Here is a 14,151-nt window from a genome sequence, read left to right as displayed (position 1 = left end):
TCAGAGCATCTCCCCTGCAGAAACACTTTAGGGACTAAGCTCTTGGGGAGAAAAAGTACCTTGGCCACAGCACACAGGGGAGCGTCGGGAACGAAGCCGCCGGCGAGGGACGGGAAGACACCGCCGCCGCCTCCGCCCCTCGGCGCCGCGTTCCTGCCCCGCCGCCATTCCGGGCCCTGCCCCGCTGCTGGGCGGTGCCGCCGCGGGAATCACAAAATCTCAGAATCAATTAGGTTGGAAAAGAACTCCGAGGTCATCGAGTTCAGCCTGTGACCCAGAAACACCATTTCAGCCAAAACAGGGCACTGAAATCCTGGCCATGTCCAGCCTTCCCTTAAACACCTTCAGGGACGGTGACTCCACCACCTTCCTGGGCTGCCCATTCCAAGGTCTAACGACCCTTAATGTGAAGGAATTTTTCCTAATATCCAACGTAAAAGGCCCCTGGTGCAGCTTAAGACCATCTCCTCTCAACCTGTCCCTTGTTCCCTGGGAGCAGAGCCTGAAACCCACATGGCTGCTCCCTCCTGTCAGGGAGTTGTGAGGCCTCACCCTGAGCCTCCCTTCTTCCAGGCTGAGGCCCCTCAGCCTCTTTGGTGCTCCACCATCTCCCCTGGTTCCATTGCCCTTCTCTGGACATGATCCAGCACCTCCATGTCCTTCTTGAAGTGTGGGACCCAGAACTGGACACAACACAAACCCTTCCGTGGTCCTGTTTCCCCACTATGGCTGGTACAGGCCAGGATGCCCCTGGCCTTGTTGGCCACCTGGTGCTCATGTTCAGCTGCTGTTGACAGCACCCCAACGGCCTTTTCCACTGTGCTTTTTTCAACCACTGCCCCAAGGCTGAAGTGAAGGCACAGGACAGCAGGACACAGGTGATCCATGGTGCCTTGGAATGACCATGGAAACAGCCAAACCAGGGGGTCCCAATCCAGCTCCCACATGGCCCTGTGTGGCCCGAGGTGCAGACAGTGACACCAAGAGCACAGCCCCAGCACCGACGCCTTTATTGCTGCTCAGAGGGAGGAGGAGAGCGGGTGGCCCAGGGCAGGGGACCCCCAGCTCATGGTAGCACCGGGTGAGGCCCCAGCAGGAGGATGGAGGGTCCGGGCCAAGGCAGCAATGCAGGACAGTGGCAGGACTGGTGGTCTTCAGCTCAGGCAGGGAAGGGCAAAGTGGTGAATGGAGCAGATTTAGTGCTGAAGGGCTCTCATCACCCTGTCTTCATCCCCGGGGCTGGAAGCGAACGTCTGCTCCAAGCAGCAGGAAATTCTGGGAGAAAGAGAGAAAGCACTGGGCTGCTACGGGCCCTGGCAGCTGCACTGCCCAGCGCCCACCACATCCCTGAAGGCAGAATGGATTGGGACCTGTGCTCTGGTTTGCTGCTGGGCCATTGGGATCTCAGTGAAGAGCACCCTCCCATTTGTCACTTTCCAGCACAGCTGAGGGAACCGGATTTGGAGGCTGTGCTGGTAAGCAGGGCTTTGTGGGCAGCAGGATGGGCCCCAGCTGGGGCCAGCTGCTCCCTCTCACTCACCTGGTGGAACCTCACAAGGATATTGGAGAGCTGAATCCTGTCCAGAAGTGGCAGAGGGAAGCCCTCATCTAAGCGGGCTGGAAAAGACAACACATGTGTCTGCACTGGCATGGGAATGGGAGTCAAGGGAGCACGGAGCACTCAGAGAAGGTGGCCACCTCCTTCCCCCAGCCCTTTCCTCTCCTCCACTGCTCCTGGGGCAGGCAGAGGAAACTCCTGCCAAGCTCCACAGAAGGGCTGCCTGTTGTGCCATGACAGCCCCCTTGGCCACTCCTGCCACCAGCCCCACTCTGGTCTGAGCTGCTGGCGAGGCAGGAGATGCAGGGATTCGGGGAGAGGGTCTGGAAAGCATTAGGATCTGCACAGGGCTCATATTTTCCATTGCGTTTGCTGCTGGGAGCCTGTCAGAGCAGCAAGAGGCTCCCTCTGCTTCACTGCCGCCTCCTGCACACACTTTGCCCTGCATCAGCCTTGGCAATGAGGATTTAATTAGTGAGCTAGGACCCCTTGGATGGAGCAACCTGAGTCGGGGGTGCTCCAGCAACACCATTCCCCCCATTGAGTTCTCACCATTGAGACGTGGGAGCAGGGTACTGGAAGTCAGGATGTTCATTAAGGACTGCATCATTCGTACCTGGGGAGTGGGGAGAGAGGGAGGAAAAGCTTTAGTCTGCAGGACAGGAGACATGTGGGCACTGGAGGACAATTCTAAAAAGAGACAAGAAGCTGGGCTGTGCACAACACTTTGCAGAGACCAGCAGCTTTGTCTGTTCACACTGGCAGTGTAGGAAATGTTTGGGGTGAGAGCAGCAATGGATCAGGCTCTGCATCCTTTCCCAACCTTGCAGGCTGAGGCAGGAGGTGGCTGCAGGGTCAGTGTGGGGTCCCATGTTGGGAGGCAGCGAGGAATGAGTCCCTGTCCTGGCCCCCAGCAGGCTGCCAGCTCCATGCTGGGGGCTCTGGTTGTGGTCAAGGATAGCTTACCTGGAAAGTGCCAACAGCTGAATCCTTCAGAGAGAGCCTGATCCTGCACAGAGACAGAAGTGGTGCTGTGGAGGATGTGCCAAGGGAGGGAGCAATCCCACCCATCCATGGCCATGCAGATCCCACTCCCTCCAGCTCCAGCTCATTCCTTCCCTCCACAGCAAGCCCACGTCCCAGGGACCTTCCCATCCCCTCTCTGTCCCTGGGCACCCAAAACAGAAGGACCCCCAGCCACCCCCTGCCCAGTCAGTGGCTGCTCCCCTCTGTACCTGCCCACATCCAGGCTCCCAACTATGCGGCCGGATCTCACGTTGATGACAGCGGACACGTTCCCTGTCTGGGGAGAGAGCACAGAGCTCTGGCAGTGCTCACCCCACCTCAGCCCAAAGCAGACACCCAGGGGAACAGCCCTGACCAGCTGAAACACACCACTGCCCATCCAGGGGTGTGTCTGCATCCAGCATTAAACCTGGCATTTGTCAGCTCAGGAATTGTTCAGTTGGGGACACCCTCACTGTGCCTGGACAGCACCTGGGAGCGCCCCTGGCAGGATCTGGGCAACAGGACAGGGCACAGCTCAAACTCCCTTCTGCCCCATCACCACAGGCTGTGTCTGAACTCACCAGGCTGAGGAGGAAGAGAGGAGCCAGGCTGGAGTTGGGAAGGATGGCATAAGCCTGGGCATCCACAATGGGCTGGAATGAGATTCCTCCTGGTCCAATAGTCAGGAATGGAGCAGTGGGAGCGGACAGCCTGAACTTCATTGGCATATTGGGGTACATCTCCTCCAGCTGTGTGGGGATAAGGAGAGGATGGGAATGATGGCACAAACCCCCAGTCCTCAGGGGAGAACACCTGGCACAGAGCAAAGCCTGTGTGTGCAGGAGCTCTGGGCAGGCAGGGCCAGACTGCTCACCTGGGGAATGAAGGCTGAGAAGACGGAGGTGTCCAACTTGAATTCTACATCCTTTGGGATCTGCAAGGAGACGATTGTCACACTGGGGCAATGTGGCACAGAGCAGCCCATGGCATCCCCAAATCCTGCCACGTCTGACATCCTCATCCCACAGCCCCCAGGTCTCTCTCTGTGGCTTCTCCAGGACTGCTGGCTGCTCCTGGAGCTCCTCAGCAAATGGAACCTCTTTCCCTGCCCTGTCCCACTCATGCCACTCACCATGGCCTCTGTGATTTCAAAGACCAGTTCCCCAGCCTCATGGTAGGCAATGCCGGCTGTGTTGAAGAAGTAGCTGGAGGCTCCAAAGTAAACCATGCGCTCGTGATCCGAGGGGAAGGCCAGCGGCAGAGGTGAGAAGGGGACGGGGGAGCGGTGGGCCAGGGAGTAGAATTCACCCTGGGAGGAGGGAGAGACGTGGAGAAGGGCTGCAAATAGCAGTGGGTCTCACCTGCTGACTCACGCTGGCAAACAGCATTTGCAGCAGGTTCCAAAACCTCGGCTCCCACCTGCCTTTGGCAATGGCATTGGCCAAATCAAGTGTTCCCAGGGCTGCTTCTCACCTTCAGGTCTGCATCCAGAGACTGGGCAGTTGCTCTTGGGGGTGCCACCAAGGAATAAGCTATCCCAAACTTGTTATCTATCTTGGCTGTGACTAAACACAAGGAAGAGAGATGAGTAAGGAGATGGTCAGGAAAGCTGGCAGCAGATGGCCTCCGCTGGCATCTGGACTGTGCCATGATTGGGCTTCCTGGTGCATCAACTCACTACCAACTGCCCCCTCTGTTTGCTTCTCTTTAGAAGAGGAAAAACCATTTTCTTCCTCCATGTTTCTCAGCGATACAAACCATCTACTGGACCTGAGAAGTGGCTCGGGTCCCCCAGGTAAAGCAACCCAATCCCCCCAAGTCCGTGGGCACAGATTCTGAAGGAATTCCCACAGCCTGACAGGACACACAGTGATTTCTCTCTGCTGAGAAAGTGCTCCCCAGCTCCCAGCTTGGTTGCCAGAACACCAGGACATGGGGAGGGGACACAAAGTAAAACTTTCCTCACGGCTGGGAAAAGCCAGGAAGAGCAGCTCCTAAACACACTTAAAGCCCCCCAGTACCTGGCAGCGTCCGGATGTACGTCTGTAGCTCATTGTGCACAGACTTGGCCACATTATCACACACCTGTGGGACAGAAAGGCCACAGAGCTGAGCAGGGGCAGCTGGGTCACAGCTCCATGACAAAGCTTGCTTAAGTAAATGAGCACACAGTGATGATTGCCTCCATTCATCAGGCAGCACATTAAGTGTCCAAGACACAAGCAGGGTTTATACCTACAAGCATCTGCCTGCAGCAATTTCCCTCAGCACAGTTCAGCTCTGGGGAGACCCTCGGAAGGGAAATCTCATGTGGCCCATGCAGGAATGAACCGTGCTGAGCAGCCAGGGCGTGGCCGAGAAAGAACAACATAAAGGATTATCCCACCCACAGGGGCAGGAGCACCGACTGCCCTGAAGCTGAGCTTTGCTCAGTTCCTACAGTTCTGCGTGCCAGGACAGGAGAGTGCATCCCTCTGCCTCTGTCATGCACAAGTGAAGCCCTGGCATTTGTGGGGATTTTATTGCTGGCTAATCACTACCCTGGGAAATTTATTGCGGGGCACTGTCCTGCAGATGGCTGAGGAAATCCACACAAGCTCTTTTCAATGTTTTCACTGTAACATCACAGCAACCACGGGCAGGATCTGTCTGTCATCTGTCTGACTGGGCATGCAGCCCACAGAGCTGATGGTCAGATGCAGCGCTGCGGAGGGGCAGCGACCACACTGACAGAGATGAGGAGGAGGAGGCGACACAGCTTTGGGCATGGCCTTAGTGACGGCAGGTTGCAGCTCTTCCCTGTCCCCAGTGATATTTTTCTGTCTGTGCTGGAAATGCTCCATTGCTGCCTGTGAGGATGTCGCTGCAGGCAGAAGAATGCAGTCCCAGTGACTGGGATTTCCCCATGACCCTCATTTCTCTGTGACCTGGATTTCCCTGTGACAGGATCTCCCTGTGAATGGACTCCCAGAACTGGGAGTACTAGAACTGCCCAAGCATTGCAGCAACAGCAGGAGGCAGACACAGGCTGCCTGGCCTGGGTCGAGGCCCAGCTGTGCCCAGGGTGCAGCTCAGTCCCTGCTCCTGCCCTCTCCTGCCCATTGCCCCTCACACCATGACTCCACAAAGACAATGAAGAATGTGTGTGGGGCAGAGGGAGTTTGGAGGAGGAACAGAGGGCAGTGGGGTCCCTTTGCAGTCCCAGAGCTGTCCTCCTTCCAGGTGACAAAACAGCAGAAAAGGCCTCTGAGCCCTGGTGCTGTTCCTGCTGCCAGACCATCTGCTGCCACACACCCCAGGGGACTTGGGAACAGTGTTGCATGGAATTGGGAATAGAGCCTGGGCAGGATGGGATCTGCTGCAGGAATGGGATTTGCCTGTTCTCCAAATGCCTCCTTCCCAAGCAAGGTTCACATCCAGAGAGGCTGTAACTCATGCCAGTTATCCTTGTAGTAATTATTGCTAACAGCTTGTTTCCGTGTCTTGTTGCAGGTCTCCTGCACGTCAGTGTCTGTAGTAGGCAGCGGTACCAGAACTCCCTGACCCCCTCAGTAAAACAAAACACCAAATGTCTCAAATCCAGGAATGAGAGTTTCCCCTCAAGTGCTCCCCAAAGCCCTCCAGAATATGGCTGGTTAAAGGACAGCTCTGATCAGGTTACAATGAATTTGGCTGAGACATAAGATCAAATTAACTGACCACATGGAAAGAAAAGTCTTTGTTAATTAGGAACCAATTATGCTGGGCTTTGGCAAAGTCTCGAGGTTTCAAATTCAGCCTGAGTCACTCTATCCTATGGAGCCTGTGACGCCCATTCCTTTGTTTTTACTGAATTGGCAACACAGTCATGTGCTCTGGCTATAGTTACATCCCTACCTCTGATCCTTCCAGCACATCAACCACAAGTGAGGGTTAAAGACCACCAGAAAACCCAGGGCCCTGCCCTCCACTGCTCACATACCTTGTCTTCCAAAATCTTTCGCAACCTGGACTCAATAACGCGGTGGAAGAGGTTGTAAAGCCACCTGCAGAGAAACACAGAGAGAAGCCCTGCCTAGCTCAGTTCCATACTGCAGAAGTATGTGCCCAGGAAAGGGAGACCCTAGAGATGCAAGCCCCTGGGAACATCATTCTGGCATCTGGCTTTGCCCCAGGGTTTACATTTGAAAACAGACTCACTGGTAAACCCAACCCACCCCCTTAAATGTGCAGCCACAGCAGAAGAAATTTAGGCCAGATTTAAGACCAGGCAACATCAGATTTGCCAACAACATACTCCTCACACAAGGCCCACATTCCAATGGCAGAACCACATTCCCATAGCAGGTGGGCTAACACACAGCTGTTTCCAGACCTTCCAGTAAAATCACATACGCAAGCTTGCCAGAAAAGAGCACCCGGACTTTGGAGATGTGGGCACTGCAGTCCGGGGTGCTGATGGTGGGCCTCCCAGTGGTGTCACTGCCCAGCCTCAGGAGAATTTTGATGTAGATATTTTCCACCTTCAGGTCAAAAGATCCATGGTCCCGGCTGCTGGTAGAGGGGGATGAGAAAGGGAAGTTTGTCAAAGCCAAGGCCTGGTGAAGAGACCTCAAATCTGCTTGAGGATGAATCAGTCTGGATCAGTCTCCCCCTTGTATGGTGCATCCAGAGTAGATTGGGAAAGTGTTTAGATTCAGGGGAAGCAAATTTCAATGGCACATAAACTAGGAGAGGTAACCTTTAAATAGAGGGGAGAGAGAGCAAGTAGGGGTGGTGGAAGAGAGACCTGAGGGTCCACGTATAGCTCTACCTTCACGTGCCTTTTACCTGCCTCCCACCCTGTTTTATCCATCATATCTGGGGGAGCAAAGTTACAGCTGCCCAAAACAGAAGGGAGAGGGGGAGGAGAAAAAACTTGTCCAGATCCAGAGTGGGAGACACAGAGTGGGTGCCTGAATAGGGAGAGGAAGAGCTGGACACTCACATAAAGAGAAACTTCACCCGCCAGTCCCCGTCCAGCTCAGCAAAGGCGTTGGAGATGGAGACCTGCAGGCCCACGTTGGAGATCGGGGTAATCCGTGAGTACGGCAACTGGAAATCACGAAGGCGCAGCCTAAAAATATACAAATAAAAAGGAAAGTCATGTTACAGTGGTTCCACACTCCCAAGCACAAGTCTAGGGAGGGAGGGAGAAAATCAGGGAGGGAAAGAGGGCAAGCAGGATGAACAGGCCAACATGTCAGGGATCTGTGGAGGGGACAGGATGGTCCTCACTGTTCCAGGGGCCCCAGCCTCCCCACTCCTCCTGTCCCTCGCCTGGGTCAGGGGGCAGTGGGTGGCTCCAGACCACTGGCAGGGCTCACCTGGAGAGCTCATAGTGTACCTTCCCCACACGCAAGACACGAGAGTCCCCTGAGATATCTGGCAGCTTCAGCTGGGCCAGCTCCTTCTCCAGGATCGCGATCCCCTGCTCTTGGGCTACAGGGACACAGGGACAGTGTCACTCCACCACTCCATCATTCCAGCCACAGGAGCTGCAGCACACACTGGGCATGCAGCAGAAGGATCAAAGGAGAGATCCAGGTGATGCTGCCTCCCAGGCTGGCTTTAAAGCAAACCTCTGTGCACACAGCCCTGAGAGCACAAAGGCAATGCTGCCTGGAGCCCTGCTTGCAGCCCCAGGGGAAGGTGGTGGCTGCAGAAATGAAAGAGGTGTCCTAGTCCTCACTTTCCAGGCTGCCAACCAGGCGAGGTGTGTGGGAGGTCGGAGGCACTGGGCTGCTCCATGCCCATTGCTAGCAGGTGAAGCTGGATGGAGGTTATGTCCTAGGGAGCAGCACAGCATCAGTGGGTGCTGCACCCCAGCCTCCGTCTGAGAGGGGGAGTCACGTTCTCTCTCACACGGCTGGCAGAGCTGCCTGGTAAATGAGCTGTTTCTCACACAGTGTATTTCAATCCATAACTGTGCTCTGCTGGAGCCAGGGCTCTGCCTGCCTCGATAAAACCAGCACGGGGCCCATCCATCTCTGTCACAGCCCCTCCCTAAACTCCCCAGCTCCTCTCTCCTCTGCAGCTCCCTCCTCCAGGGCTCACGGCTCAGCTGCCTGGATGTGCTGTGGGACCAGCACCCTCCTGCTGTGCCAGCCTCCCACACTGCCTGGCTGCAGCTCCCTGAGACCCCACAGGGCTGGGCCCCTCTGCAGGGGCTCCATCAAGCTCTGGTGTAGGGGGCAGGCAGGTGCAGCAGGGGAAGCCCTGGCCGATGGTGCATTTGGCACCCTTGGCCAAGGATTTCCCCACCCTGTCCCTGTGCTCCTCACATGGGCACCCATGGCCAAGGATCTCCCATCCTGCCCCAGGACCCTGCACTTCTCACAGGGTACCTGGCTTCACACCTCTGCCACCAGCACATCTGTCAGGAGAGAAATCAGAAGCAGAACCCACCGTAGTCCAAGCCTGCCTGGGTGATCCTCACCACGAAGCCGGGGTTGGTGGCTGTGCTGAGTGCCAGGCACAAGGCCAGTGCCCCACAAGCCACAGCCACGCTCTGCATTCCCATCCTGGCTTCCTGCAAGGCTGCACTATGTTGGGCTCTCCCTGCTCACACCACCTTTATATCCCTGCCAAAAAGGGAACTGCTTGTCATGGTGGTGTGCGGAGCCACGGGGGGCGTCCCCAGGATTTCCTGCTTGGCCACCACCCTGCTCTGCTGTGCTGCTGGCACCGTGGGCACATGGCCCAGCACAGAGGCACACCTGGTGCCTCTCACTGAAGGCAGGGAAGGAGCAGTGGAAACTGGGAGGCAACAGCCCAGTTTCCAGCTCTCTGTCACTGCCAGCAATCCCTGCCTGTGGCAGCAGTGGATGCTCAGTGGAGCAGAGCTGGGTTTGGCACTGGCAGCTGAGCCTGACAGAGCCACATGTCTGCAGCCTGCCCCCAGAAAAAGCTGGGAACAGCCTGGGCTGCCCAGGAGCAGGGTCCCAGCCCTGCTGCTCTCCATCTCTGTCCCTGTCCCATGGCTCTCCTGGCTACTCTGTGAGCTGCTTCTGTCACACCATGGACCTGCCAAGGGCACCAGAGTAGCCATGGGCCACCAGAGCAGCCATGGGGCACAGCAGTGGCTAAAGAAGGCGGGTCACAGCTTCTCACCTCATGTGAGCAGATCACAGGGACCCCCACACCCAGCAGGGCTGGCAAAGGAGCATTTGCCTGGGCTGGACAACTGTACCACTACTTCAGTGCAGTGCCCTGCAGTAGTCACTTCCAGACCCTGTCACAGGGCTCCTGTACAGAGCAGCCATAGAGATGAGGAAACATCCATCACCCCAGGATCAAACTCCAAAGACATCACTTCTGAGGCCTGATATGTCCCAGCTCTTGTCATGATGGCTGGAGACAGGGGCAGGAGCTGAGTGCAGCCAGGCAGGTGTGAGGGAGGAACACCCCTGTGCTCCCCCAGCCAGGAGAGCTGGGCTGGCTGGTCTCTCTTTGCAGGACAAAAGTGAGGGAAGAAGAAATGATTCAGTTACTTTCATTTCCTGTTGGGGTCCAGGCACAGGAAACCCATGGCTGCTGATGCAGGCAGATCTCAAGCTGGATCCAGGGAAGTCCTGGCTGCCAGAGGCAACATCCTTGAGCCAATTAAGGATGTTGTGAAACGCAGCTGTTGCTCAAGCGCAGCAATCCCTTGGGGCTGCAGCCTCAGGAGACCCCAAGGGATGAGGCCATGTAGTTCCTGCTACAGGAACTCGGCACGTGAAGATCGAGGATAGAGAGACCAAGGCATTCTGTTCCCCTTTGCCTTTCGTCCCACAAGTTTTCAGCAGGGTCACTTGCAGGCTGCCTGTCAGACAACCAGTAAATGCCCACCAGGCTTGTATGAGTGGCTACAGCTTTTGAAAGGGGCACAGCAGTCACTGTCAGCTCTGGGACCTGGGAAACAGGGACATGGCAAGGATGGTGCCTGCAGAGAGGGACAAACCACCCAAGGAAGAGCTGTGTCCCACAGGCACCCACCATCACCACCCACAGTGACTCTCCATCAGTGCCAGCCCAATCCATCGCTGGGAGCCAGGAGCCTGTGAGCAGAGCTCCTTGTGCCCAGAGCTCCTTTTGCCCAGAAAGAAACATGCAAGAACAAAGGAGAAAGGCAAAAGCCAAATCCTCACTCACAGCCTCCTTGGCATTGTGACCCTCCCTGTCACCCATCATCAGCTCTTAACTGGGTCTGGCTCAGTTCAGAGCAGGAGATCCCAAACCTGCCATGGTGACAAGCCCATCTCACTGAGGGCTGTGACAAAACAACGTTCAAGATGTTCAGGAAGAGCATGGAGGAAGCAGAACTCTTCCATAAGGAGAAATGAAAATTTATAAGGAATAGCATAGAGAGGAAGCAAAACCAGGAAGTCTTCCCCCAGGCTTTGAGCAAATTTTGAAGTTGAACTGAAAAACAAGCCTTCAAAGAGCCGAACTCTGACCAAACACTGCTGTGTTTGGCAAGGAGCAGCCAAAACCACATCTAAAGCTCAACATATGTGCCGGTCCCGGTAGTGCTTCCTGCAAGTGGTGACAGAGGGAATGGAACATGAGATCCTGCCCTGCTGGCCCCAACCCTTTGGACGGGTAAAGGCTTCTCCTGCTGAGCTGCTCTGCCTGTCCTGGGAGTGTGGGGTCTGCTCCACTGGGGAAAGGCTGGCTCCCCCAGGCTGCTGGAGAAGGAATGGGAATGGTCACATGGGAACCAGGAGCCCAGGAGGAGTCCTGTGCTGCTGCTGTCCTTTGCCCAGGACTGCAGGTCAACACCCCTCTCTCCACTGTCTATAGGCTCCCCCCCTGCTCCCCAGGTCAGAAGTCCCTCTGGCCCCACACGCTCCTCAGCACGTGTGGGCAGTTCCCCATCCTGTCCCTTCTCTTTCCACATCTCTCTCGTGTGCCGTGGCTCAAGACCCCCTGCAGCCACGTGCTGGGGCTACCCAGGGGTGACAGGAGCTGGGTTGTGGCTGTGAGCAAGGACACCAGCCATTTTTGCCATCTGCAAGGAAATCCAGACACATCTGTGTTCCCCGGTGCCATTACCAGCCCGGGAATTCCCCGGGCAGCTTGTACCAGTGCCAGAGGCAGGACTGCTGCTGCTCTCCAGCCTCACACTGGCAGGTGTATGTGGGCTGGGGAAGCACCAGGGAAAACCCACGGTCTCAGCAAGAAAAGTGAGAGCAGCCTGCCTGGGTTTGGAGAGAACTTGGAAAGAGAAGTCATTAGCCCAAAATAAAACCTCCCTTACCCATTTCCAGCCAGGACAAGTTCATTGTCACCCACAGAACTGGGCTGTGGTCAGGACCTGTGGCAACTGTGGTTGTCCCTAGACCAACAGGGACTTCACCAGCCTCGGAGAAACCCTGTCATCGAGGTGTGGGGAGCTGCGGCTCCTGCCCACTGCACCGCTTGTGGTGCCAAAGCTGATGCTGTCCACTGTCACCTGCACATCTCTGACAGCCTCTGACCCAGCAGCAACTAAAAATACAGCTGAGAACATGTGGGGGCTCCTCCACGGTTGTTTTCCCAGCTGCAGGCTCAGCATGACCCAGCCTCATCTGTTCTTGGAGCTCGAAGAGCTCTGGGCCAGTGTGGGGTCACTGCTGATGCCAGCCCTGACCACTTGATCCAACACAGACAGGAGGGACACCCAGAGACCCCAGAGCTCACAGACTCAGAGCCCCATGGGGCACAGCCAGCAGCAGATGTGGGGATGGCCCCTGGATGTGGGCAGGAGCCACCAGGGTCCCACCAGCAGCCAACCCCAGAGACCAGCCCTGATGCTGGGCTCAGCATTCTCACCCTCCCTCCACCCCAGCATCCAGTGACAGCCCAGGGGACCCTTGGGACCAGCACTGCACTCAGTGTGTCTCCCCCTGCCAAGGGCTGCATTCCCCAGACAGGCGGGCTCCTCTCGCAGCACGCCAGCTTGTGACACAGTCTGGGAGCCTCATGGGAGACAAAAGGGGACACAGAGAGCCAAAGGGGTTGATTTTGCAGAAAAGTAAAAATAAAAATGCAAGAATTGTGACCTCGAGCAGAGCCTAGGGGGATCTGAATGGTGGCTCTGTGCCGGCAGAGGGGCAGGGCAAGAGGCCATATGCAGCCTGTCCCAGCAGCTGCTGAGGACAAACAGGACATGGAGAATGGGAGCAGCAGAGGAGGGTGAGCTCATGGGGTGAGGGGCCCCGGGGGCACCCGGGTGGCCCCCAGAAGCTCTGCCTTTTGCTGGACTTGCTCCCCAGCACCCTGACTCTCAGCCTTGCTGTCTGAGGCTGGCCAGAGGGCATGGGGAACTGCTCTGGGGGATGTGGGGATGCAAAGCTAGACCTGCTGATTACCTCTGCAGGTTGTCCTGACTGAGCACAGGTGGCAAGAGACACCTCAATGTGCAGGTGGGGAGCTGCTGCTCTGGGTGCAGGGTGTGGGGTCCCTCTGGGCTCAGCTCCGCATCTCTCTCTTCCTGCTTACCAGTACCACAGAGGGATCCATCCTTTGTGCTGGTCCAGGACACAGTCACACTGTCTTCCTCCCTGCCCTCAACGCCCTCTCCTGGCCCTGTTATCCATTAAGAGATGCAAGAGCCACAGCTCTTGGGTCCATTTCAGAGGTGACCATGCAATTAAAAAAGGTCACAGCCTTGAGTTCACCTTCCCCTGCACTCAGAGGAACTATGAAAAACCTGAAGCTAGTGAGTGAACTAGAGAAATTACAGGAGCAATTGGCTGCTGATGGGGATGGTGAGCTGCCCAGCTGGTCCCAGTTGGCACTGGGGATGCTGGCTTGGAGCCAAGGGCCAGTCCTGCGGTGGGCTCAGCTGGGCACCCCAGCCTGGTACCCATGGCCAAGCCTCTGCCCACCCACAGGACCAGCACTCGTGATCCATACGGGCAGCGGGAGGCTCTCAGCAGCTCCCAAGGAAATGGGAAGCGAACGCGAAGGCCTCACTGGCGCCGTCCTCCCTCCCACACGCCAGCAGCCCAGCTGCACCTCCTCCCGTCTCGGCTTGTTTTCACAGCGTGTCCTTTGGCCGCTCGCTGATCCCTGGACAAATGTTCACTAGCGAGACAGCCCCGGCAGGCTGCAGCCCACGCTGAGGCCGTCCCACCCGCCCCGGTGCTTTCCCAGCCCCAGTCCCGGCCTTGAGCCCATTCCCACGAATGCAACAGTGGAAATGATTGCAGCCTGAGCAAGGCACAGAGAGGCTGAGAGTGCTGGGTGTTGTGCAGGGCTGGCAGAGCTGGTGATGCTGTGCCCACAGTGCATGGGGCTGGGAGAGCTGTGACCAGCATGCCTGGGGTTGGGAGAGGTGTCTGTGCCCAGGACTGGCAGGGCTGTGTGAAGCAGCATTTTGCCTTAGGAAAGAACAAATCTGTGGCTTTGGCTCTTATGCTGGTTGTTTTTGTACAGTTCTGGTTGCTGAATCCCATGATCCTGCCCCTCAGTAGGTCCTTCCCATCCCTGGAACAGTTCAAAGTCCCAAGAGAGGCACTCACTGTCCTGATGCTGCGCTTTTGGGGCAACTCAGGAATGGGAACTGGGAGCCACAGGATCCATCCAGGACATAGACC

At 56.6% G+C, this 14,151-nt stretch overlaps 1 protein-coding gene across 1 annotated transcript; it reads right to left on the bottom strand.

The window, feature by feature from the left end:
- Nucleotides 1–1,024: 1,024 nt before the first annotated feature.
- LOC118694564 (bactericidal permeability-increasing protein-like) lies at nucleotides 1,025–9,107 on the bottom strand. Its single transcript, XM_036395700.1, has 15 exons — nucleotides 8,993–9,107; nucleotides 7,912–8,026; nucleotides 7,533–7,661; nucleotides 6,941–7,096; nucleotides 6,528–6,591; nucleotides 4,588–4,651; nucleotides 4,040–4,131; nucleotides 3,699–3,875; nucleotides 3,441–3,500; nucleotides 3,148–3,315; nucleotides 2,794–2,861; nucleotides 2,525–2,567; nucleotides 2,111–2,174; nucleotides 1,541–1,617; nucleotides 1,025–1,275 (listed from the first exon to the last, which is right to left on the bottom strand). The coding sequence occupies exons 1-15, from the start codon at nucleotides 9,105–9,107 to the stop codon at nucleotides 1,228–1,230; spliced, it is 1,440 nt and encodes a 479-aa protein (XP_036251593.1). The 3' UTR covers nucleotides 1,025–1,227.
- Between the last annotated feature and the right edge of the window lie 5,044 nt (nucleotides 9,108–14,151).

This window comes from Molothrus ater, chromosome 17, assembly GCF_012460135.2.
Source record: "Molothrus ater isolate BHLD 08-10-18 breed brown headed cowbird chromosome 17, BPBGC_Mater_1.1, whole genome shotgun sequence".
Classification (NCBI taxonomy): Eukaryota; Metazoa; Chordata; class Aves; order Passeriformes; family Icteridae; genus Molothrus; species Molothrus ater.
Note: the sequence above shows the minus strand (reverse complement) of the source record. Positions and strands in the feature narration are given on the sequence as shown.